The sequence below is a fragment of the Protopterus annectens genome, chromosome 1.part2, assembly GCF_019279795.1.
Source record: "Protopterus annectens isolate FY-2018-M chromosome 1.part2, PAN1.0, whole genome shotgun sequence".
In the NCBI taxonomy this organism is placed as follows: Eukaryota; Metazoa; Chordata; order Ceratodontiformes; family Protopteridae; genus Protopterus; species Protopterus annectens.
The window spans coordinates 207,023,639-207,049,721 of record NC_056727.1 but is presented as its reverse complement, the minus strand read 5'-3'; the positions used below and the strand labels follow the sequence as shown (position 1 = coordinate 207,049,721).

Here is a 26,083-nt window from a genome sequence, read left to right as displayed (position 1 = left end):
TGGGGTTGCAGTTATTTTATTTCTTATTAGCTGATAAGTGGTTGGTTTCTTTAGACAAGTACAGTGTTGTACTAGAAATGTTGGAAAGTGGTCACTTAGGCTGTCAGGGAGGCAGCCTGATTGACTGATTTGAGTAGGCGTAATAGAATTACAAGTTAGCCAGTCTATGTTGAAATTCTCCGAAGATAAAGATTTCCTGAAAGAGTGATTTGGAAGACCAGTTGAGTAAGTTTTCTAGGATGGGTATGATTTTGCCAGGTGGGAAGTAACATCCAATAATATTGATACATTTTTCTGGTTAATTTTTAGCCTTGTAAGAATTATTTCTGCATTACCTATGGTGGGTGAAGTTATATCTAATGTTTCAATATTAAGCTGTTTTTTTAAATAATATTGCCACACCATCTCCTTATTTGCTTTTTCATTCATTGCGTAGGATGTTATAGCCAGGTGCCAGAATTTTATTGTTAGAGTTGTCTGGTATTAACCATGTTTCACTTCGTAAAACAATATCAGGTAAGTACAGGGAAAGATTGGCATGAAGATCATGGATTTTGTTTAAAATCTTCTAGCATTAATGTTTAGGATCAACAGGTTGGTATCTTTGAGATTTGCAGTATGCTATGAGGAGGGATTATGGATGGTTTTGTTGATATTATTTTCTAATGGGCCGGGATTAGGATGTAGGTCTCCACAGAGAGACAGTTTGGCTGCTATGTGTGCTATGGTTTTTATGATTTTTGTCATATACTTGTCGTATCGTGTGGATAGTTGATTAGAGTGGTCCAAGGGTAATGTCAGTAGTAGGATGTGGTGACAGGTAGAAATGTGGAGGATATATGAGTTTATGGGGTGGTTGAATGGAGTAGTTTTTATAGTGTGCATGGTGGTAGTGGCATGATGGGGTGTTGAGTCAGTTAGGCTGTTATGATATGTGTGTGTGTGTGTGTGTGTGTGTGTGTGTGTGTGTGTGTGTGTGTGTGTGTGTGTGTGTGTGTGTGTGTGTGTGAAGACTGTTAGAGTTGTTAGTATAATAATATGTGGGTGGAGCACAGCATTTTATCTTGTTTAGGGGTCTGTGCAATTAAACTGAACTGCTGTGTCACGCTGTATGGCTTGACAGAGGGAATGGATTAATTCATAGCTTTGTAGGTGGATCATCACTGCTTTTTATCTTGTTTAGGGGTCCGTGCAAGGAAACTGAACTGCACGGTCACACTCTATGGCATGACAGAGGGAATGGATTTTTGACAAGCACAATCTATGCTGGTAGCTAAGGGGCCAGTGGTAGCATTCAGTGGGATTATGTGATATTTGTTGTATTAAAGAAAATAATGCTGTTTTCAAACATATGGTAACTCATAAGAATGCCATTATTTGGTTTCTTGGCATTGATGTCATTTCTACTAAGGTTAGAGGGTAGAGAAGCATTCTGCCATAAAAAGAAAGGATGTGGATGATTAATTTGGGAGCAATTTTAAGCCGGACTTCAATGAGTATTGGTGAATTAATTCAAAACAATGTCACCATTTGGGATATTAATAACATTTTGTATAAAAATATATTATATGTTAAGATATAAAATGAATTTTATTCAGTGTTTGCCTAATGGATACATAAAATCTTTAAAATCTTTAAATTTTTTTAATTAAAATGTTTTTGTGGGTTAATATTATATCATCGAATGCTTAAAAAAGCGAACTATGAATAACTGACCCCATGTAAGCGAAAGCTTACAATCTCGAAAGCTCAGAACAGTGATTTTTTTCCAAGGGAAAAAAAAATCGCTGTTCCAAAAAAAAAAAACAAATTGAAAGAATACATAAAGTGGCTGTGCCTCCCACACCCCACACTCCCCCTACTTAAATATATCAACTCCGAGATCGCACTACAGTGCCAAAAACGTCAAAGTAATGGAAGCAGCCAAGCGAATTCTTTCCCTGGGAAAGAATTCACTAAAAAGCCGCTTCTCTGTTTTGCCTTTTCGTTGTTTTAAGTTCGACCAAGATGCATTCGATTGAATGCGTCTTTGGTCATCTAATAGGAACCCTGTTTTTGTATTAGTTTATGCAATTCATGTTTGTTTAAGATTAGATCATGGAGGTGATTTTGGCACCTTTTTATATATTTAAATATTGTTGGAAATTTTTGTTTTTTTTATGTTACTGAAGAGGGTACTTCTGTATTGAAAATGGTTTAACTATGGATTAAATAAAGATTATTGTTGCCTGTAACCATTCTTTATTGTGGAGCTGGTGCCTTATGCTCTTATTTTTGTTATACCCACTACAACAAGGCAATTTCAGCCAGGATCAAGTGTCATTCTACCAGGGTCTTGGCTTCATCTGTGACTTTTTGGCAAGGGTTGGATTCTAGACACATTGTAGAAGCAGCAACTTGGTCCTCTAATTTGCTAGGATGATTCTCCAGGAGCTTTTGGACTCTCATCCTTCCTTTTCCTTCTCCTTCTCCTTGTCAGTCTTGGCTATGGGTAATGTACCCAAATAGCTATGTCTGCCGTAGCAGTAACCAATATGATGAACATAGTGTGGTTGTATAAGGCAATTTATCACAAAAGTAGATGTTTGAAAGATCACTGTTGCATAGGCCACTCCCCCTTATTTCTGTATGTTTTTGTTGCCAGGGTGAGAACCTCTAACTTTAATTTCCTAGCATTGACCTTTTCTGGGCTCTAGCCTATGTCTCTAAGTTAGCATAAAAGCTGTAGAAGGCTTGGCACCCAAACCACTCTTTCTTCAGCTCTGCTCTAGCTGAATAACTGTTTGGCTGCATGGAAGGTGCCCTTGAAGATTTGGATGCTGTCCAATTGTTATATCTTATGCAGGATATAACTCAAAGTTAAGGCTAGTGCAGCAGTGGTCATTCACAAATCTACTGTTATGGTAAGTTGCCTTGCACAATTGTACTTTCTCTAATTTTACTATTTTTGCTGTATCTGTAGTCGGTCAGTAAGTGGAGTTATTATTCTGTAAAACTACTTTTTGCAGCTGTTTTCAAGAGGGAGCTTGAGTTACATGGCCATGCAGTGTAAGTGATGAAATTACCAGGATTGTGGTGAGGTGTCCTGTAACCAGGACATTACTACTAGCGCTCTGAAAAGCAGCATTCATGTGGACATTTTTTTTTCTGCCTAACGTCAACTGTTGTTCTGCTATGTTTTGATTTCAGTAGTGGTAAGTGTTCTCTATTTTGTGCCTTTGTTGCAGATTCTATGATTATTTTTTTATTTACTGCCAAAGGGCTAGTATAGTGTAGTGTTCCCATGGGCAAGTAAAGTCATATACTACATAGGCTTGGGAAGAAGGTCTGTACTTCCTGTATCTTAGGTATAAGGGCTATAAATTCTCAAACCTACATGGTCCAGTGTCAAGCGGACTTTCTAAGACAAATTGAGGATATGGTTGAAACATTACCTGATGCAGCTCTAAAGCTAGGTCTCTTTAGACTATCACAAACTGCAGTAAAATTAGTAGGCATACAGTTAAATGCTGTTATATCTTTAGTGATGCATGTACAAGCACACCTACCTATAGCACAGTTATTAAGAGTCACATGTGACTCAGAATCTAGCCTTTGCTAGATGTTTTAAAACTGCAGTTCTTAACTGTGTCTTTAGAGAAGACACTATGTTTGGGTCTATATCTCAAGAAGTGTTTAAAAGACTGGAAGGCAAATTCTTGAAATCAGCACAACTGCTGTTATGCTTCTGAGTTACTAGACAGAGTTTTTCAACCAAACAGTGTCAATTTAGTAGGATGTCATCTCACTCAGAACCATTTAACTAAAGCAAAGCCTTAAAAAGCCAGTGGAAAGGAGGCAGAACCAAGGCAGGGAGTTTTTGTATTGGTTTATGCAATTCATGTTTGTTTAAGAAATAGGTTGAATAACTGATTCCATTCCTAGATGGTGGCCTTCCAGTTTTGACTAATTCACCACATCCTCCCTGTCCAGCTACTAAGAGAAATGTTTTCTTGCTTCAGAAACAAGTGGTTCAATCTGATTTGCCAGCCTTTGGATAATGGATATCACTGTCTTAGGATGCAAAATCAGCTTTATATCATTTCCCTCATTAATGAGGATGCTAACCCAGTGGTCTTAGCAGGTTCCATTTTTGGTAAACACCTTTCTTCTGTTGCAATAGAACCAGTCCATCTAGAAGAGTAGGAATTTCATTTAAGACTCTTCCTCGTGCCCATGAAGGATTCAACTTGAAAGCCCATTCTGAACATTGACAGTTTCCACATTGAATAAGCTTTTGTATCATAAGGGAGCTCAAAATTTTAATTTTGCCGTGCGTCCTTACTTTACTGTTATCAGATGCCCTTATGTGATTACAGTGGACATGAAGGATGGTTGTTTTCATATATCTCTTACAGAGAAAACAGAATGTTCCTGGGTTTGTGACAAGACTGCCGCATTTCCAGTTCACATCCTTATACTATGGGAAGTCCACTACCCATGACATATTTAATAAATGCTTACTTCCAGTCTTTGTCTAACTCAGGCTTAATGGCATTCATTCCTATCCATATTTAGATGACTACGTAGACTGCTTAATGCAGACTTTTTGCCAGGAAAATCTCTGGTTTGTAGTACTTCTTGCCTGACCAGTCCGGGTATCTCCCTCAGTTGCATAAAGTCCATTCTTATCCCTTCCTAGATGCAGTACTAGATGCAAGGGAGAGTAGACTTTTCCACCCATTAGAAAATACCTTGCTACAGTACTCATTTTTTGGAAGCATTGGAGAAAACCTCATGTCAGCCTTCATGCATATGGTCCTTCTAGCTAGGCTCTACATGAAAAAGATCCACTGACACCAACTGTTTCATCAGCTGCAGAAGATGTTACTGGTCATACTTGCTATTCAGATGCAGTACCAGTACAGGTGATGGGACTCACAGGTGTAAACCATCCTGGATATGCCATTTATAATTTATCAGAGATCTTAGACCCTAATGACAGATGTGTCAAATTTGACAGGGGAGTTCACTTGGGATTATGAAAAGTAGAAACACTGGGAAAAGGCCAAATGCATCATTGTCCAGGGAATGTTAATCCTAACTGATGCAGTCAAGGTAATGAAGGCAAACTGGAATCCAGGAGTTTCAAAATGACAAAGACAACAGCATAGTCATTTGGTACATCAGCAAGCAAGGGGGAGCTCACTGTTACTAGCTCTGCAGATTGACACTAATTATATTCAATCTGGCACCCCATGAAAACCTATATTTACAGGTCTTTTGCATCCTCATGATTCACAACTCCTTGGCAGACCAGCTGAGCAAGTCCTACCTTATCCTTTATTAATGGAAGCTGTCCGAGTCCAAAATTGGTTGTACCAGAGGTAGATCTGCTCCCTTCACCCCTGAATCAGCAGCCTAGAAAGTTCTGTACCAGATAAACATGCATGGAGGAGGAATTCTATGGAACAGACGGCTTCTATACATATCTTCTTCCTTTCCCACAGGCCTTCTCAAGGTATAAGAGAATATAAACCAAACATTTTCGTAATATCTTCCTTTTTGATCAAGGTAACCCTGATTCTCCCATTTAGTACAGTCCAACAGGGAACAACCACTTGTTCTTCCAATCCCTTTCACATTAGTAGCACCGTAAGAGAGAGAGCCCTGTTATGTCCATATTTAAAGGTGTTCAAATCAGCAGTATGGAGTCTGGGAACCTGACTGTATACTAGGACTCCTTCCCAACTGAAGTAGTACATCCACTACAGGAAGACAGGAAACCTATCATCAGGAAATCTTACATGATAAAATGGATTTTTTGTAATTGATCCCCTTACCCCTTGCACATTAGTAGCACATTAAAAGGAAGCATTGTTTTGTCTATAGCTAAAGAGGCTTAAACTAGCAGCATGGATTCTATGAACCTAATTACATACTAGGACTTCTTGTCTACTGCATTTACTATAGGAAAGCAAGAAGCCTGCATCCAAGAAATCTTATTGGGCAAAATGTATTTATTGTATTTATTTATTTATTTATTTGCAGTTGTTTAACCAGGATAGTCCATTGGACCAAAAGAACCCGTTTTCAATGGAGTCCTGGGGAGAAAAGCTCCACACACAGATTACAAAAAGATTACAGTGATTAACATTTTAACAATTCTGGTTAAAAAACAGAACAAAAAAATACTGAGGTTACAGTCAAAAATAGAAGGGATTTTTTTTTTTTTTTTTGAGGGGAACATTGCTCTAGTAGGATTAAGAATAAGTAGTTAGATGCAGTAGGCTTAGAATTTGCTAGATGCAAATAAGTAATTTGCTAGATGCAAATAAGAAGTTGTTTACTAGAAGCAAGTATGAATTTACTATCTGGAATTTATGAGATGGAAAGAATTTACTATCTGGAATTTGTGAGATGGAAAACTGTAGGAATTGGGGAATAGGTTATGAGGGATGGGAGCAGGAGCATTCTCATGTGGATGTTAGATGTGCGTGGAGCGATTTTTTAAAGGATGGGAGGCTAGTGATGGTACGAATGGAGGGAGGGAGTTCCATAGGCGTGCTAGGGAAAAGGCCAGAAGATTTTGTCCTGGGGGGGCGAAGGGGTCTGTAAACTTCTATTAGGTTTTGATTGGTTGATCTTAGAAGTCTTTGCGTGTGGTGCATTTTAAAAGTAGTAGAGAGGGAGGGACAGAGGGATGGCTGGAAAATGAGTTTGTGTGCATAGGTGAGCTGAGTATAGGAGAGGTAGTTGGGAAGCTCTAGCCAGTTTAGTTTATGGAGAGGTGCACAGTGATGGGTTGATGATTTGTTGCTAGTGGCGAATCTGGCTATTTTATTATAACAAGAGGACAGTTTAGTTTTGAGATATGATTGTAGGTTTGTTAAAAGAGGGGCACCATAAAGAAGGGAGGGTAAGAGAAATGTAGTAGAGAGAGTAAGCTTAGTAGCTGAGGTGAGGTGTCGGTAGAGCATGCCAAGTTTTTGGTGGGTTTTATTATGTTTAGTAGTAGATGGGAATTGAATTTAAGCTTGTCATTGATTTGGACTCCTAGTAGTTTGGCTTCAGATACCAGTTCAAGAGGTGTATTATTTTGGCTGGTAATAGAGAATAGTTTTCTATCAAAGGTGTTAGTTTTAGCGGGGGTAAATATCATAAGTTTTGTTTTTGCTGCATTGAGTGCTAGATGGTTGTCTTTCATCCACTGTTCTGTGGTAGAGAAGGCATCTTGAGTCAGCTTTAAGAGAGTTGAGATGGATGTGGCAGCGCAGATGATTGTAGAATCATCTGCATATTGAATAATGTTAGCATAAGGGATTGAGTGGAAAAAATCATTAATGAATATATTGAAGAGGAGGGGGGCCAATATAGAACCCTGTGGGACACCTGTGGGGGTGTTGAGGAAGGAGGAGGTGGGTTTTTTCCACTTGACAGCTTGTTGCCTGTTGGAGAGATAGCTGTTAAACCAATTGAGAGATGAGGGTGATAGGTTTAGGTTAGACAGTTTAGTAAGGAGTAGGTTATGAGAGATAGTGTCAAAGGCCTTAGACAGGTCGAGTAGGATGGTAGATACAGTGAAGCCAGAATCTCTAGCTTTATTCACAGTTTCCAGGAAGGATAGGAGGGCAGTCATGATACTATGATTGGGTCTGAATCCGTGTTGGGTAGGAGTTAATAGGTTGTTGTCCAAGAGATAGGGAAGGAGTTGAAGATGGATACATTTCTCTAGGATTTTTGAAATGGGAGAGAGGATGGCAATGGGCCGGAAATTGGTGATATTAGTATTATTGCCACCTTTATGCAGGGGAATGATGTAAGCTTTTTTCCAGATTTGTGGAACAAGACCTTCTTGGATAGAGCGGTTGATTAGGATACTGATAGGGAGTGCAATGGCTTCGGCAGCTATACTGAGGAAGTATGAGGGAATGTTATCAGGGGCATTGGTGCATGGTTTTAATTTCTGCAGGAGTTTTTTTATGGTAGAAGTAGGGATACGTTTAATGGATAAAGGAGGGGGTTGAGAGGATGGGGAAAGAGGGAATGAAAATGGAGGGTGTGATGGGTGAGGAGCAGTGGAAATAGGGATAGGTTTAATGGGGAATGGAGGGGGTTGAGAGGATGGGGAATTAGAGAATGAAGATGGAGTGGGTGATGGGAGATGAGAAGTGGAAGTAGGAGTTGAATTGTTATTAGAGAATGAAGAGGTAAGTTTGGAGATAGAGTCTATGAAAAAAGAGTTGAATTGGGTGGCAAGATCAATGTCTTGTACATTTGGGCAAGGGATTGGGTTTTCTGTTGTACCAGGTTTTAAGAGGGTAGTTCTACCTCTCCAGAACTTTTGTGGGTTGGTTTTATGGTTGCTTTGAAGTAAGGAGAAGTAGTTTTGACGGTCTGCTGTGATAAGCTTTTTAACTAAGTTACGAAGAGTTTTGTACTCATTGAGGGTAGAGGTAGATTTGTTCCTTTGGTAATGTGACCAGGCTTTGTCTCTAAGTCGCATGGTGGTTAGTGTGTTTTTTGTTAGCCAGGGGGTGGTTTTGTTTTTTATTCTTTTGGTTTTTAAGGGAACATGAGTATCTAGAAGATGTAGGAAAGTAGCATTAAAGTGTGCGATTGCATTTTCTAGGGGTAGAGTTTTTAAGGGGTACCAGTTAAGTGATTTTAGGGAGTCAGAGAAGGCTTCTGGGTTGAAGTTTCTGTGGCATTGGGTAGTGATGTAATTATGAGTAACTAGTAAGGGAGAGGGAAGACGCCTAGCGAAGATGGGAAGGTGGTCGCTGAGGGAGTCAGGAAGAATTCCACTATCAGGGTAGTAGTGGGGGTGAGAGACTAAGATCCAGTCTAAGATGTTGCCACTAGTAAAGTCTTTAGAGGGCCTAGTCGTGGAGTTGATGAGTTGGGAGTAGTTATACAGATTGATGTTTAGGGAGTGAGTAGGAGACTGAATGGAGGACCAATTAATATTGGTGTCTCCCATGGTAATAGTTTCATTAGAGATATTAGTTGAAAGCCAGGAGAGGATGTCTTCAAGTACTGGGACATTGTCTCCAGGGGGAATGTAAAGGGAGGCTATGCATATATATTTGTGCTTGTTTAATTGAAGTTGAGCGAGTATTAATTCTGCACTGGCGGACTGGGGGATGGCTTTATTATAGGGAGTAATGCATAGGGAGGATGAGTAGAGTAGAGCTACTCCACCACCCTTTTTTGGCTTCTGTCTGTTCTGATGATAGCGTAATTAGGTGGTACTATCTCTGCATCTTTTATATGAGGTTTTAGCCAGGTTTCAGAAATGGCTAGGATGTCTGGTTTGTTGTGGAGTAACCAGGCATGTAGGTTTGGAATTTTGTTAGCCAAGCTTTCTGCATTAAGAGATGCTAGTAGGATGGATTTAGATGTAGAGGAGGAGGTGTTTGGGCCTGGGTTAGGGTGTATATCTCCAGATAATAGTATGGTTGTTAGAAGTTGGATTATGTAGCAGAGGTATTTGGATTGTTTTGCTTGAGTGATGTGTGTTGAAAGATTTTTGAGGGATATGGAGGATAGAGTGGGTGTTGAGGTTTTATAAGGAGAGATTAGTTTGTAATGGAAACATAGATTGTAGTTAGTGGGATATAGTTCAGGAGAGATTGAGATGAATGAGTGGGATCGTGATGTATGGAGTGATCAGGTTGTGTGTAAGAGTAGGATGTGGGTGATGGGGTTAGGCTGGGTAAGATAGTAGATGTAGGTTAGGTTCAGAAGGAGTAATAGTTGAAATGAGAGGGATGAATATTATACATGCATGTTGGGGTTTTGATAAGCAAATGTAATGGTGTTGAGTAAGGAGGAGGGAGATATGTGGTGTATGTCTGGTATGTATGGAGAGGGGATAAGGAAGAGGAAGGGGTGGAGTTTAGTATTTGGAGAGGAAGTAGGAGTGGCTATGTGGGTATAAATCTAGAGGTAGTGGGGGTGGGAATTGAGGGTAGGGTAGGGGAGCGGAGTGAGCCCGCAGGGTGAACGGAGCGGGGAAGAACAAAAAAAAGAAAATCAGCAGCAAAAAAGTATCAGCCACTGCTGATGATATAAAAAGGTAAGCAGGTATAGTAGATGTAAAACCAGATAGGTGGAGGTAATTTTCAGGACTGAAAAGATGGCAACTGAATGGCATATTTACTTTGACATTCTGCCTAAGTCAACCTTAATCAAAGATGTCTTGCTTTATTTGATGGCCTTGTTTAAGTAGAGTTTGGCATATGCCCCAGTGAAAGTACATCTCTTACCTGTTTCAACTTGTCTACTCTGGAGACTGAACCGGTATTCATTCCTATAGTTTAGGAGTTTTAAAGGGGTATTTCATTTGAGGCTCTCTAAACTTTGTAATTAAGAAATAGTCCCTGCTAAACCAGCTAGCACACTTGTAATCAAACTCTTCTTCTGGAAGTCATAGTTTTTTGTAGCAATAACTTTGGTAAGAAGATCGTCCTCATAACTTCAGGTCTTAATACAAATCAGCTTCTCCAATGCATCCATTGTAGTCTCAGAATTATATTTGCCATTCAGTTGCCAGTTTTCTACCTAAAGCCTTAGAATAAGGAAGAAAGATGGATAAGCACAGGCAGTTGAAGTTTTACATTCAAAGAACCAAAGACCTCAGCCAGCTAGACCAGCTGTTTATTTCTTTTGTGCCAGGGAAGCAAAGCAGTCTTCATACAGACTCTTTCAAGGAGCTAGTACACAGTATTGTTAGTTATGACTATCTTGGAAAAGCCTTGTAGAGGCAGGTTAAGATTTACTTCACTAGGGTGGCATTTTTCAAAAACGTGTCAGCACAAAACATTTGTGAAGCAATGACCAATACTTCTATGCGCACATTTTCTGAGTATTATCAACAACAAACACTTCAAGAATAGAGTAAGGTTTGCCACTGCAGTCTTATAGGGTATGTTCATTCCTCTTTCCCAGGTTTGTGACCAGGGTACACATTGCTTTAGTACTTTTCCACAGCATTATGACTAACACTATGATAGTGTTCTGATTGATGGACATAGTGCAATTACATAACTAGATGTTCAAATACAAGAATTACTACTGCAGTGTATGCTTTTTCCTTCTAACCACATTCAGCTTCCCCATCTCTTTCTACTATCTGGAAATCAGAGAGCTTGGCAGTAGAGGCACTGTCCTACTCCTGTTTTCATGTTTTCCCCATCACCTTTTAGGAAGACCTTGGCATTCTAACTTGAATTGAGCAATCCCATTTAACCTGGCTACATAGGCATGCATGGTGGGTGACAGTTTTATTCATTCAAAGAACAAATTAGGGTAACATAGCCAGCTCTCCCTTTCCTACTAAACATCCTTCATACGTCCTAGGCATAAGGGAGGAGATTGTCCTTTGCAGGGGGCATCCAAATTCTGGAATTTTGGCTAGATGGACAGAAGCATGCCAGTATCTTATTATATTCCATTGTAATTGATGTTACAGCAGTGATCCTTGTATTCAAGCACCTAACATTGATGAGTATTCTCACACAGCTTCTGCCCACTGTCCTTATTCCTTAGAAAAAGAAGACAAAAAAATGATAATGAATTTGAGGTAAGTTTGGCTTTCCAGGTCAAGGACAACCACAGAGCATTCTTTAGCTATGTCTGCAACCTCAAAGGCAATACACAGTTATGTGCAGAGCTCATTGAAAATGGAGCCACCTGTATAGAGCAAGAAGATATCGCAAACCTGCTGGCTGATAAATTTAGGTACAACTTTACCCCTGTCCCCCTCAACCTTCCCACAGGAAATACCATCAAATATAATTCCCCTACTATTACTAGGGAACAGGTCCATAATGCTCTCTCTAAGACCAAGAACATTGCATAAATGGGCCCTGACAATATCCCAGGATGCCTTCTATATACCATGACACATGACCTATCAGGGCCTCTTGAGTTCCTATTTAACTCTACACTTCAAACAGGCTTCATGCTTTATGAATGGAGAACTGCAACAGTCATCCATCTGCACAAAGGTGGGCCAACTACAGACCCATAAGTCTCACTAGTCTTGTATGTAAAGCTGTGGAAAGAATTATCATGGAAATCATGGACATCATCAATAGAGATATAGTAAACCTCCAGACACTAGACCCAACCCAGTTTGGTTTTGTCAAGGGCAGATCATGCCTACTCAACCTAGTGGGACTTTTTTGAGAAGGTAACCAAAATAATGGATGAGGAAAAAGATGGTTCACACTGTCTACATTGACCTGGCCAAGGCAGTTGACACAATACCCCACTCGGGCATTGTTGACAAACTCAAGAGGTTAGGTGCAAATTCGTATGTCATCTGGTGGATAACCAACTGGCTCACAGACAGGTCCCTGGAAGTTGGAAATGGGGAGTCCACTTCTACAAAGAGTCCCGTCACAGGTGCAGTGCCTCAGGGATCAGTCCTTGGGTGGTTCCTTTTGGCATTTACTTCTCTGAAATCAAGGCCAATGTCAGTGGTCTCTGGCTGACTAAATTTACAGATGATTGCAAATTAGGAGCTGTCATTGAATCCCACACTGACACAAATGTTCCCCAGGAGGAGCTGACACAGACAAACAACTGGTGTCAGCTCCATGGACAAAAACTGTATGTTAAGAAAGGCATAATAGTATCCTTTGGGAAGTCATCCACCCCTGGTAACTATCATATTGACAACACACTCCTTAGAGTTAACCCAGTAGTCAGGGACTTAGGGACACACACAGATAGTAATTTTGCCTTTGACCATCACCTGTCTACGGTAGTGAGGAAACCATTCTATGTTGCACAGCTTATAAACAAAGGTATGGCATCTAAGTCCAAGAAAGTCATTATTCCACTGTATTCAACATTCATCAGACCTATCATTGAGTACAATGCCCGCTTTGGTATGTACCTAACCAGGCATATCCAACAATTGGAATGTACAAAGGTTCTTCATTAAAAGAATAAGGGGCATAAGTAAAATGTCCTATGCAGACTGCCTCAAGGCCCTATCCCTGCATTCTGTCTCTTACAGGCTTTTGAGGGAAGTTCTGTGCCTGGCATAAAGGGCATTGTCAGATCCCACTCTGATGGACCTCCTGCATATCCACAAAACAAACAGCACCAGAATCACCCATTCTAAAGACTTAAACCTTGCCTGTGATACAAATAGGACCTGCTGGAGAGACAATTATGTATCCCAGAGACTACCCTGTCTAAGGAACAGGCTCCCCATCCATGTGAAGCAGAGTTCCTTCCTAACCCAATTCAAGTGCAACTTGAACAACTGGATGGGGAACAGGAAATTCATCCCTGGTTTGACACCTATGTCTCTAATGGACACAGGCAACCTACAAATGGTTCATCTCCCAGGCCCCTGCTTGTAATTGTTTCATCTCCCATACCCCTGCTTACACTTATCAATGGTATCAGAACATTTCAGAGATTTGGGATGCATGGCTAGGCTTAAAAAGGCCCTTGTGTTTGATAACCTAGTAAACGCTTATGAACTTATGATAAGCATATGACTTAAAATGCATCTAGGGCAAATGAGTTATATCCTCTTGGGTTTCCAATTCTATACCTAGGCTATAAAATTAAGTTGGATGTGGAGTTTTATGAGTATGAACAAAGTATTCCTGCTCTGTACCATTATGTAAAACTATTTTCTGAATAAAGTATGCATGTAACACTACTGTGGATAAGTGCATGAGAACAGGAATTTCCTGCTAGGAAATGCATCTGAATGGGGTTAAATTGGTTAGCTGACATTGCAGTCTGAAAGTTAGAATGCAGACAATTCCCTGTAGCTCCTGTTTGCACAAAAACAAGGCAGATGGTCGATAGTAAGGAACACCAAACCCATCAGAGAGACAAGGTAAGGAAAGAAAGGAGGACAGTACGAAGGAATTTCTCACTTTATTATTGCTTCAGAGTAGAAAATCTGTTTTCTTTGGAACAGTCCTTTCAGCAAGTGTAGTAAATTTCTTTTCAGACAAGTATGGATTGACAAAACCTGTTAAAAATAGAATTACCCTTTTGCTCATATCTGTCTCTTTCTTCAACATTATCCCATTTCCAGCAATAAGTGCAAAGTTAGTAGAAATACTGTTTGATTGATGTTTTTACTGGCTGATCTGCAATTCTTCAGTTACCAGCTTCTCCACTTCAGCAGAAATTACAACTTTTTGTAGTTTTATGTAGTGCCTTTTATAAACAGGCACACACACACACACACACACACACACACACACACACACACACACACACAATGAATGGTTAAGAAATGTAGTAAGATCAATAGATCTGATTGAAGGAATTCCATCTTGGTGAACATCAAGACTAATGCCGTCAAGCTGGAACCTGAATTTTTCTTTGGCTTCTAGCCCCTCCCCTTTTAACCATAATGTTGTATGTGATGACCAGACTTCCTTTCCAGAGCTGATGTTTGCTGTCATAAGCAGAGCATGGACCAGAAACTTAGAACTTGTAGACACCAAGTCACCGCAAAGGATGAGGGAAGGTAGGGTGGGTAAGCTGATGAATATAGAGTTGCTTGTCTAGCTCTTTCATTATGCTAAATGTGTAACATTCATATGAGGTGAAAGAAGGTCCTTCCATGTTAATGGGAACACTTCCAAATTTGTCTTCCTCGGTGGTCTCCCTTTGATAACATATATCAAATCATACTGGCCCCAAAAGAAGACCTAGACCTGGAGACCATGCCCAGCTTATGCTGTCTTCCAGACGTATTCAGAGAAGATCAAGTAAATTGTTGCACCAAAGTGCAATTTATTTATCTATTTTGTTTTAATTACCAGATACGTGGGCTGGTTAACGCAGACCCTTTTTGAGCAGAACCTAGTCCCAATGGGCAGAAGTAACATTCAAGTATTTAAGGCATTCAGTTTGCTACAGAATATTACAGCATAGCAAAAACAACAAAAGACAGTATATACACATGTAGGGCTATGTACAATTAGCTTGAATGTGTGAGTAGTTAAGCTTGTAGTAAAAGACAAGGGGCACTTGCAAGGGTATATTTATATTAATTACAATTAGCACAAAATTGCAATGTTTTAAAGTATGTATGCAGTCATTAAGGCAGAATATGTGCACCTGAGTAGCTGTGATTTGCCCTGTTGTTTAAGCAGGAGCATTTTGATTTATTCAGTAAGTGTTCTTGTAGTTAAGATTTGAACCGTTATACTTTGGGGTCCAAACGTAACTCAGATGGAATGATTCTGAGTAGCAAAAGCTAGCTTAGATAAGGCACTTTTCACTTGTAGCTGTTTTAAAGCGAGGCCTACAAAGAGTCAGGGTATCTTCTTGCTTATCCATTAGTGAGTAATTTTGTGGTTAGGATTGTAGTTTCACTCTTAAGGGTGGAAATTGGCCCATTTTTAGTATTTTATAGATTTGTGAACTAAACAACAGTGTTGTTCTTTTATTGACCAGAAGCTAGTTTAATCCCTCAAGTGACTGACAGTGTGCGCTTGTGGGTCAGCCAGCAGAACATTTTTCCTATACCTTTTTTTTTCATTTATGGGTCTGTTGACCATCCAAGCCTCCCCACAAGTGTTTTGAACTTATTTGTTCTCCTTTACTGGGTATTCCAATTACAAGGGCAGGAGCCTACCAGAGGGTTATTATCTGAGCAGCCATAGAAGTCGTTCATGCCCTTATTGGTGTTCTAGCAGTAAGTGCATTTCTGTCAAGACCCTAAACCCATCCCTGATGGCTGACATGAGCATCCACTTCACTAGGGTGTCTCTCACTTTTCCCTTGGTCATGCGAGCTTCTATCCACAACCTGTAAGAGCTGTTGTAACTGGTTTAGTATCAACAAACCCATATCCCTGATGGCTATTTCAGTATCATGCAAGCCTCTTCTTGCATGGTGTCTATATGCTAAATTAAACCATTGCTCCCTTCCTCCAGGATGGGCAAGATGGCACTAGCTGCTCACTGACATCCTCTCATGCCTGGTGCTGCCATTGCCTGAGCTACTAATTTGGTCATCTGCTTTGTATTAGGGATTTTATCCTCCTGTGCCACAGAGCTGGACAAATGTCATCCTATGTGACATTCCTAAAAAGGGAAGTATTTAGAACTGTCAGAATCTTTTTTGTAATAAGAGACAAACAACTGTTGATCCTTTTTAAAATTTTGTTCTGTCCTCATAAAAAAGTGGCTGTGGACACCCACACAGGGTGACAAGTATTTTCTTCTAATGGGCTAGCTGGAAAATAATGCATGCAGATTAATTGACTGATTGATGGTTGCCTCCATGACTACCTTAGGCATAAATGAAGGACCCACTCACCCACATCTGTTTTTTTCTGGTAATTACCTAACATTTTGTGTATAGCATATATGTAAGCTATTTGTTTTGATTGATTTCTCCTTTGTTCCAAAATAATGTTGCAAATATGGAAATGTATTGTTTATATCTTTTGATCTGATGTTGTCAGTTTTGATTCTGTCTTCAACTGTTGGGTTCAGATTTGATCCTCGGATCTGACTTGGCCGTTATTAAACCTCATAGTAACCAAACATTTGTTTAGTTTCCTCCTTACTCATAATGCACCAACCCCTAACATACACCAGATCTCTTTTGCTGCTTTTCGTGAAAGACGTGTTCAGCCTTCGCTCCCGAGTTTCCTTGAAGATAAGTGTATTTTTTTTTCTTTCTCTCATAGTTCTTATATACACCCTTCCCCTCTTTGCATTGTTGATACTCTCTTTTTCTTTCCTTTAGCTTTTCTATTAAAAAAGGGTGTTCTTTCTTTACTGCTTTTACCTTTAATAGCCGGCATGTCTGAGAAAGGACCTTCCAGTTTTAAAAAGTGTCTGAAATTTGGGTACAAATTCCTCCTTTCAGATGTTCATACTCTTTGTGTTTACTGTTTGGACCCTCAAAATCTAGAGGAGTATTGTTCAGTTTGTAAGAATTTCCATCTCAGGGCAGTTGCGGATAGAATGAATAAACTTATTCTAAAAGGTTTACTGCCATCTTCTTTTGTAGAAGCTGTTTCTGGAGCTCAGTCCTCGAAATTTAAAACTAAGAAGTCCTTGTCTAAGTCTCTGAAATCCTCTATTTGGTTGACTCCATTTTCAGAGCCATCAGGGAAGAGATCAAGACTGGATCTGAGAACAACTCAGAGCCACTCTCCCTTGGATCTGAAGAAGAAATTAGCTGAGCCAACGTCCTCGAATCCGACAAAGAAGCCAATGGATCTGACTGCTTCAGATCCGATAAGCCTTCCTAGAACCAGGTATACTCCTACATACAATCCAGTGGCTTCCAAATCATCTTCTCTTGCCTCATCTTGTTCATCCAGAAGTTTGACCGAGGAAGATGTGGACAGAAAGATGATGAGGTTTCTCTCGGCGCAGATACAGATGGGTGTTTTACTGGCTTCTACCCTCTTGGGTCAGGAAGCGCGTCCACCTACCACATGACCACAACTTGCTCCTTCTCTGATCCTGCCATTGCTTCAGAGTCCCTGGACCAGAACCTTCTGGGTCCGTCTGGATGGGATCTGAAGATAACTTTATCTTCAGATCTGAAGCTTACTTTGAATGCACCAACTCTGACATGTTCAGATCCGGATGACTCTTGGAGCTGAAGCTTTCTTGTGGGGTCCGAGGTGTTGGAGTCGACTCTGAGGATTTCAGAGCTATCTCTGCCCCATAGTGATACTGCACTGGATAGTTTGGCTTCGGCTTACTCCTTGGGGAGATTGCTTTCAGGGCAGAGGGAGGCAGTTGTCCAGAGGCTGCCTTCTCAGGGCTGATGTCTTCCTTCTGTCTGTAGGGGTCTGCCTTCGATGTGGTGAAGAGAGTATTTTTTGCTCCAACATGATGGATGGATCCAACCCCCTCAGATCTCCAGTCTAATTCCCAGATGTGTCTGCACTTGGAGTCGCATCATTCTACACCACAGGGACAGTCATCTGAAGACCACCAGACTACCCAGCAGGGTTTCATGATCTCTTCTAACATTTCACTGCAGCATCCCACTGAGGAAGTCCATAGGAAGAGAAAGTGCAAGAGGAGGCACTTGGACTCTCCACAAAAATCAGTCGCTGAGGATACTGATTTTGATGTGGGAGTCCCCACAGTCACCTCTGAAAGACTGTCTCATTTGGATACATCCTTGAGATCCTGAAGCAGAGAGGTGTTAGACCTACAGCAACCCTTCAATGGAGGAATAAGTAGTTCTGGAGGACTTTGGAGCTGGCACGTCTACCTCCAGGGTTTCTCTCCCCACTGACAAGCTCATTGATTTGGTATATAGGCTGACATGGAAGGATCCAGACTCAGATAAGACAATCCCTAAGAGACCAGATCTGTATCTGGATCCACCTGTCAGGAAGGAAGTCTGGAGTAAGGGGGGTGCCCGTGCATGCCACGGTCATAATGGTGGCCACCAAGAAGGAACTAACTGAACAGCATTCCTCTGTTCATTCCCCTAACAGGAAGTCTAGGGTGATGGACAGGTTTGGGAAGCATGTGTATGTGTTGACAACCTTTGCCCTCAAGTGAATGAACTGTTTAGCACATTTTACTAGGCTACAAAGGGACTTGATCAAAGAATTATCAAAATCCCTTTCAGGGACCATTACTGCTGAGCCTCAATCATCTGTGGCCTCTCCAATGGCTTCCTTCAATTCCATTTCAAATTCATCATTGATGGCAGTCCGTTGTTTGGCCCAAAAGTGAAGGACACATTATCCAGATGTGAGAAGGATGGAAAGACCGTCTGTGCAGTGGGCATATGTTTATCAACCCTTCCAAGATTCTTTGCAAGGAATCAGTTGAGGTGGCCAGAAGATATGGTTTTAGGAAGTCCCAGAGTCTTTTCCAGGACACACATGGAAAAAGTTCCACTGGGGCAGAGGGGGAGCTCTAATGGGGCAACATCATCCATGCGGGAAAGGAGGCCCACAAAACCAAGGGTCCAGAGATTCATTCTTTGATAGACCCTATAAGTGTTCCTGAAAGGAGGCCCGATTGTCCCCCTCTTGAGGCAATTGGTTTTTGACTATCCCTGCACCAGTGGACCTGGCTAGATGTAACAAGAGGTACTCAGGTGCAGAGGATTATTTCCAGGGCTATATTATTTCCTTTTCCTTTCCACCCCATCTGTATGCCAAATTCCTGATGTTGTTCCAGTCAGAGGAAAGCAGCAGACTAGAAACACAGAAGCTGCCAGAAAAAGAGAGTCATCCAAGAGGTCCCACCAGACCAGATAGAATTCAGAGATTACTCAAAATTCTTTTTAGTGCCAAAGAAAATGGGGGACTGGAGACCAATTTTGGATCTCAGCACTTTGAACAAGTCAGTTGAGCATACAAAGTTTTGGATGGTCATGGTTCAATCCAATCTACCCTTCCTGGGCAAGGACAACTGGATGTGCTGGATAGACCTTCAGGATGCATACTATCACATAAAAATGAACAGACAATCCAGATGGAATTTATGCTTTTGGCTAGGAGTCAGTCATTGTCCGTTCAGAGCACTGCCCTTTGGACTCACCACAGCCTCCAGGGTGTTCACCAAATGCATGGCAGTGGTAGCAGCTCACTTGAGACTGCAGGGATTCCGAGTGTTTCCATATTTAGATGACTGGCTCATCACCATCATGATGAGGCATCTACTAACAAGAGCAAGAGATCAGGTACTTCAGATTTGTTCTCATCTGGGGATAACCATAAATTACGAAAAGTCTCCATTAGAACCAACAGAAATTTTGGAATTCATAGGAGCAGTCTTCAGTATAATATCAGTGACAGCTTATCTTCCTCTTTCACTAGTTCAGTTTCAGCCTAGCTGATTTGTCAAGCCTTGGGGTCAATGTCAACTGCCATAATCTTAGTCCCACTACCCAGATTTCATATGAGAATTCTTCAATGGATGCTAGCAACACAGCGGTTGATTTTGTACCAGTGCATGTCTTCACAGATAAAAATCACACAGTAATGCAAGAGATACCTCTGTTGGTGGACTCAGTTGGATCAGATTCTACAAGGCTGTCCTTTCATTCTCCCTCAACCCAAGGCCATAGTGACCACAGACACTTCCCAGATTGGGTACAGGTAGTACTTCCTGGGGAAAACAGTCCAAGGCACATGGTGCCCTGAATAGACCAATTTGCATATCAATGTCCTAGAGATGAGAGCAGTGCTCTTAGCATTGCAGGCATCCAGGATGATTTCCCTTTAGGGACAATTGCGAGTTAAACAGACAATACATCAGTAGGTTGGTACATCAACAAACAAGGAGGAACCATATCTTGCCCCTTATGTCAAAAAGCACTGAGTGTGTCAATGGGCAATCTATCCAAGTGCTTTCTGATAGCAATGCACATCCTGGGAAAGTCCATTGTGATAGCAGACAATTTGCGCAGGTCCATTCTCCTACCTCACAAGTGGTCTGTCAACGTGAAAGTGAGAAATGATTTTCCATCATTGGGATCAGCCGTACTGCAATCATTTTGCTTGTCCCCTAAATAATTAATGCAGCAGCTAATTTGCACTAATCCTCCCTCAGGGGGAATCACCAAGGGATGCTCTACTTCACGATTGGCCCCCTGGCCTACTTTATGCTTACCCACCAATTCCCCTGATTCCAAAATTTCTGCAGAAAGCTGTCAGGTTGAAGAGCAAAGTCACCCTCATTGCATCTTATTGGCCTCGGCGGATTTGGTTCCCCTTCCTATGACCTCATCTGCTATGCCAGCCTTGTATTCTGGATACAGTTCCAAACCTCCTGTCACATCCGACAGATAAGATTCATCTGGATATCTCAGACCTCAAGTTAACATCGTGGTTTCTCCAATTCCATTAATAGCCAGACAACTGATGCTGTCTTCCCCTGTCTGTCATATTCTTTTATCTTCCCATAAGCCTTCTACAAGAAAGCTTTATACAAGTAAGTGGAAAAGGTTTGTTTGCTGAGCACAACAAAAATACATTGATCTCTTTTCAGCTCCGATACATAGCATACTTGAATTTTTGGTAATAATCTTTAATGAAGGGGCTAGCTTCTCTACGATTAAAATTCAGTTAGCAGCAATATCTAACTTTCATATTGGATTTGAAAATATTTTGTGGCCTCTTCCAAAATTTGTAAAACATTCTTGAGAGGCACACTCCTATTGAGACCCCTGTATAAAGATTTTACACCACCATGGGATTTGAACTTGGTACTGCAGGCCTTAATTCATTCCCCGTTTGAACCAGCAGCTAAATGTGATCTTAAGTTCATGACCTGGAAACTATCTTTCTAGTGCCATTACCTCTGTTAAAATAATTTCAAAGCTTCAAGCATTGTCATCTAAACCTTCCTGGTTCATCTTTCATAAGGATAGTGTCACATTACATGCCAGTGTGTCTTTTTTTCCCAAGGTGATGTCAGAATCCAGTATCAATCAATCTAGAGCTTCCATGGATGACATATGTGCTGCTGCAACTTGGACAAACCCTCATACCTTTCTCACTCATTACAAACTGGATCTGGTGTCGAGGGAAAGAGCAGCCTTTGGCTCAACTGTGCTCAGGAATATCCTTCCTTAAAGTCTACCCAGGATTTTAGGGAGCTGGGAACTCTGTCCCAACAGTTCATGATTGAATGAAAATTGACAACATCAGATGAAGTTATGTACTTACCATAACATTCCGTCTGTGTTGTCAATTTTTATTCTTCCTCAACTTTCCGCATCCCCAACCCTTATCACAACAGACTTCTGGAAGAACAGGATATTGTAAGGACACCACTGTCTTTAATGTTGAGCTCTAGATATAGTTCCTTCTATAGGATTTACATACACACACACACACACATATAAAAACACACTACACACACACACACACACACATATATATATATATATATATATATATATATATATATATATATATATACACTATATATAAAATCTACTTCATATGTATGACACTTCAGAATGCCAAAATTAATATGGCCGAGACCATATGATCAACATTTGAAATGTCGAACATATGAAAACCAAAACAAAAAAACCAACAAACACTTCCCTAACACAGCTAGCAAGCCCCCCTGCACCCTCCGTGGGGGGCTGCACCCCCCCATAACTTAAATATGCCAACTCTGAGATCGCACTACAGTGCAGGAATGGAAATCTTTCCATTCCGCACTATACAGAGATGCCGGTTCCGCATTGTCGACATTTCAAATGTCGATCATATGGTCTTGGCCATATAAATTTTGACATTTTGAAGTATCAACAATGTGAAGGGGACCCATATATATATATATATATATATATATATATATATATATATATATATATATATATATATATATATATATGTTAGCAGGTATTACTTTAGGTAAATCAGCAAACAAGATTTGGAGTATGTTAGGGGGTTGGTGCATTATGGGTAAGGGAGAAACTCGAGAGCTTTTTCGTTTCCACGAACTTTAGTAATTAATAGCCGAGTCGGATTCGAGGATTAGACACAAACCCAACAGTTGAGGAAGAATGAAAATGAACAACATAGATGGAACATCATGGTAAGTAGATACCTTCTTTTTATATACAGAATTCAGTAGTGTTTTTTTTCCAGCTTTTAGACAGACTTCTCATTTTGTTTCGCTGTATAAGCAATTTTTGATATTGTAATACACAAGTGTCCAAAAGTATAAAATATTTTACAGATTTTTATGTTTTCTAGCTGTGCTTACAGACAGCTTCATGATTTTGTCCTTCTTGGAGAAAACAAAACTCTGCTTTATCCAGTTTACGAAGAAGCAGGGTTCTCCAGATATTTCCAAACGAATGGAAAAGCTGTCTACACTGGATCTCAAGGTATAGTGTTACTAAATTTATTCAGCATAGCCCAAGATGAGCATGTATTTTTAACCAGTGCTCCAAGAGCTGGTAATTTTGAAAGTAAATTATAAATACCATCTAAAATCACTAAAGGTAATGCAGCCTACCTGGTAAAATCAGAAGCTCAGGAATCAGAAAGCACCATATTTAAGGTTTTGTTAATTCATAGCATCATTGCAGTGTACAATGACATGTCTACTGTTTAACTTTTTATTATCATAGTCTGAACTACTATTGACATAAATAACAACATAAAGAAGCTAACGAAAATATGCATCTCAGTTTGGCTGTTTAGTAAACGGATCACAAAGCTTATGTATATCTGTTAGTATGTAGGTACAGGTGATCAAAGAAAACTTACTGCAAGCATCACCTGTCACACACTGCCATAGCACACATTCCCCACACACCATACATTCACTTGAAAAGCAGGTGCACACACACACACACACACACACACACACACACACACACACACACACACACACACCACTCACTCGTAAGTTCATAGTTAATTACTAGGCTAATGACTTCAGGGGGCCTTTTTAAGCTTAGCCATGCTTTTCAAAGGTGAGAATCAAACCCTGTACCTTATGCCTGCAAAGTAAATATCTTAACTATTAAAACAAGTTCCACTCTATACTTCAGTAACAACCTAGGACTGGATGTGGATAAAGTAGGATGTACCCACAGGTGGCGTGGTTTGATCATGACAGTGAAATGCATTGGTATGACATGTACATCCTTATGCTTTCACAGTATATCAGTGACATGCAGGTGAGGAGAGGAGATGGAGAAGATGAAATCTTTAGTATCCCTATTAATGTAGTCCCACATTCAGAATAAGAAGGGGAAGACACAAAGAGAAGTTTTTAAGAAACCAGCACCTTCCCTGTTTCTTACCTGTAGCACACTGGTCCATCCAATTAGGGTGCATGGTTTTTGAATATTAAGTCACTTTCACTGTTTAATATAAATACAAGTAAAACATGTACAGAGTTCCATGCAACACAGACACAAACACTGCTACACCATAGGTATCACAAGGGATAAGAAACTAAGAGTAATGCTACTCAACGCCAGAAGTCTAAACCTGAAGATGCACGCACTCGAAACTCTCCTTAGCATGGAGAACATCAATATCTGTGCATTAACAGGAACCTGGTTCAAGGCTCCCGAGAGCACCCCAGCACTACCAGGTTATACCTCATAACATGCTTTTCGGACCCAAAACTTGGACCGAACCACAAAAGGAGAGGGAGTATCAGTATTCGTCAAAGATACCCACACCTCCAGGTTGGTGGCACAGCACGAAGCATCAGAGACTATCCATGTACAACTAACAGTGGGTAAAACTGCCTTCCAGTTTATAGACTGCTACAGACCACCCTCCCAAACCCAGGAACCCCACTCGGCCTTCCTGAGAACACTGGAAAATATGAAGGTCTCTCCAAACACCATTATATTGGGTGACTTCAACTACCCAAACATAGACTGGGAGCATTACTCTAGCTCCAACACCCTAGCCCAAAGATTCCTAGAATTTATAAACTCAAATGCTATGGAACAACTTGTTACCACTCCCACAAGAGGGGAAAACATACTGGATCTGATCATCACCAACATGGGGACTCTATGCTCCAGACCAGAAGTGTATCCCTCACTGGTAAGATCAGACCATAAAGTAATCTCACTGGATATTCACAACCCCACCCCACCCCCTGCTCAGAAAACCACAGTGAAAAACTTCTCTAAAGCAAATTTCACACTCCTCAAAACCGAGGTGGAATCCTTCAAAGCCCCCGGGCCTGTGGAAAATACAGCCCAGACCGCAGAATCCTTTATAAATGCATTCTATGAACACCTTCAGGAATGCATGGATCATGCAATCCCAAATAAAACCAAGACCCAATCCTCCAAAGGCAGACATCCTGTCTGGTGGACCCCAGCCATAAACAAACTATACAATAGAAGGAGGAAGCTACTACATGATAGAGCAAAATCCCAAAAAGGGAAGGCATCTCTGATCAGTATTAGCAAAAAACTACGGGCACTCATAAAATCGTCTAAGGCCAGCTTCGAGAGAGAAATTGCACAGGACATTAAGGATAATCACAAGGCTTTCTTTAGTTATGTTAGGAACCTGGGTGGGAATTCCCAGATATGCTCAGAATGAGTCCAAAATGACAAAGAATACACCAAACCCACAGACATTGCCAACATCCTAGCTGACAGGTTCAGTGCAAACTCCCCCCCCCCCACCAAAAGGGCAAATATCTATCCCAGCAGAGTGCTGCCCCCTGACATCTCAGATGCTCAGGTAAGAGCCGCACTCTCCAAAGCAAAAAACACAGCATCAATGGGACCAGATGGTGTCCCGGGCTGCGTCCTACATGAACTCCAAGAAGAGTTAAACCCAAACGTAAAACTACTGTTCAGTCTCAGCCTTACTACAGGATATATGCCCAAAGAGTGGCATACAGCAACAGTGGTCCCTCTCCACAGAGGTGGTGCCTCAACGGATCCTGGAAACTATAGCCCCATAAGTCTGACTAGCTTGGTCTGCAAAGCTATGGAAAGGATCATCATGGACCTCATAAATAAAGATATTGGGGACCTACAGACACTGGATCCTACCCAGTTCGGCTTTGTTAAGGGCAGATCCTGCCTCTTAAACCTGGTCGATTTCTTTGAAACAGTCACCAAGGCCATTGACGAGGGGAAGGTGGTCCACACAGCCTACTTGGACCTCGCAAAAGCCTTCGATACAATACCCCATTCGGGCATTATAGATAAGTTCACCAGCTTAAATATAAACCCCTATGTCACTAGATGGGTTGCAAACTGCCTCAAGGACAGAACCCACATGGTTAGAATTGCTGGAGCCATGTCAGACTCCAAACCAGTTACAAGTGGCGTCCCACAAGGCTCATTCCTGGGACCTCTCTTGTTCGGTATATATTTCTCGGAGGTACAGGCCAACACGGAAGGACTGTGGCTGACCAAGTTCGCAGATGACTGCAAACTGGGCGCCATATTAGACTCTCCAGCCGACACAAGCATCCTCCAAAAGGGCCTCATAGAAACAGACAACTGGTGCCAGAGCCATGGCCTCAAGCTAAATGCCAAAAAGTGTATAATCATCCCCTTTGGCAAAAACAAAGTGCCCACAAATTACCACATAGGTGGTAATCCATTAAGTACAGAAGAAGTAATTAGGGACCTG

General features: G+C 41.0%; 1 protein-coding gene across 1 annotated transcript in view; it reads left to right on the top strand.

Annotated features, from left to right (window-relative positions):
- LOC122788613 (WD repeat containing planar cell polarity effector) overlaps positions 1-26,083 on the top strand; it is a 2,136,001-nt gene that overhangs the window by 557,688 nt on the left and 1,552,230 nt on the right. Inside the window, exon 7 of the mRNA XM_044055516.1 lies at positions 22,700-22,833. Coding sequence (XP_043911451.1) covers positions 22,700-22,833 — 134 coding nt within the window. The remainder of the gene's footprint in view (positions 1-22,699; positions 22,834-26,083) is intronic.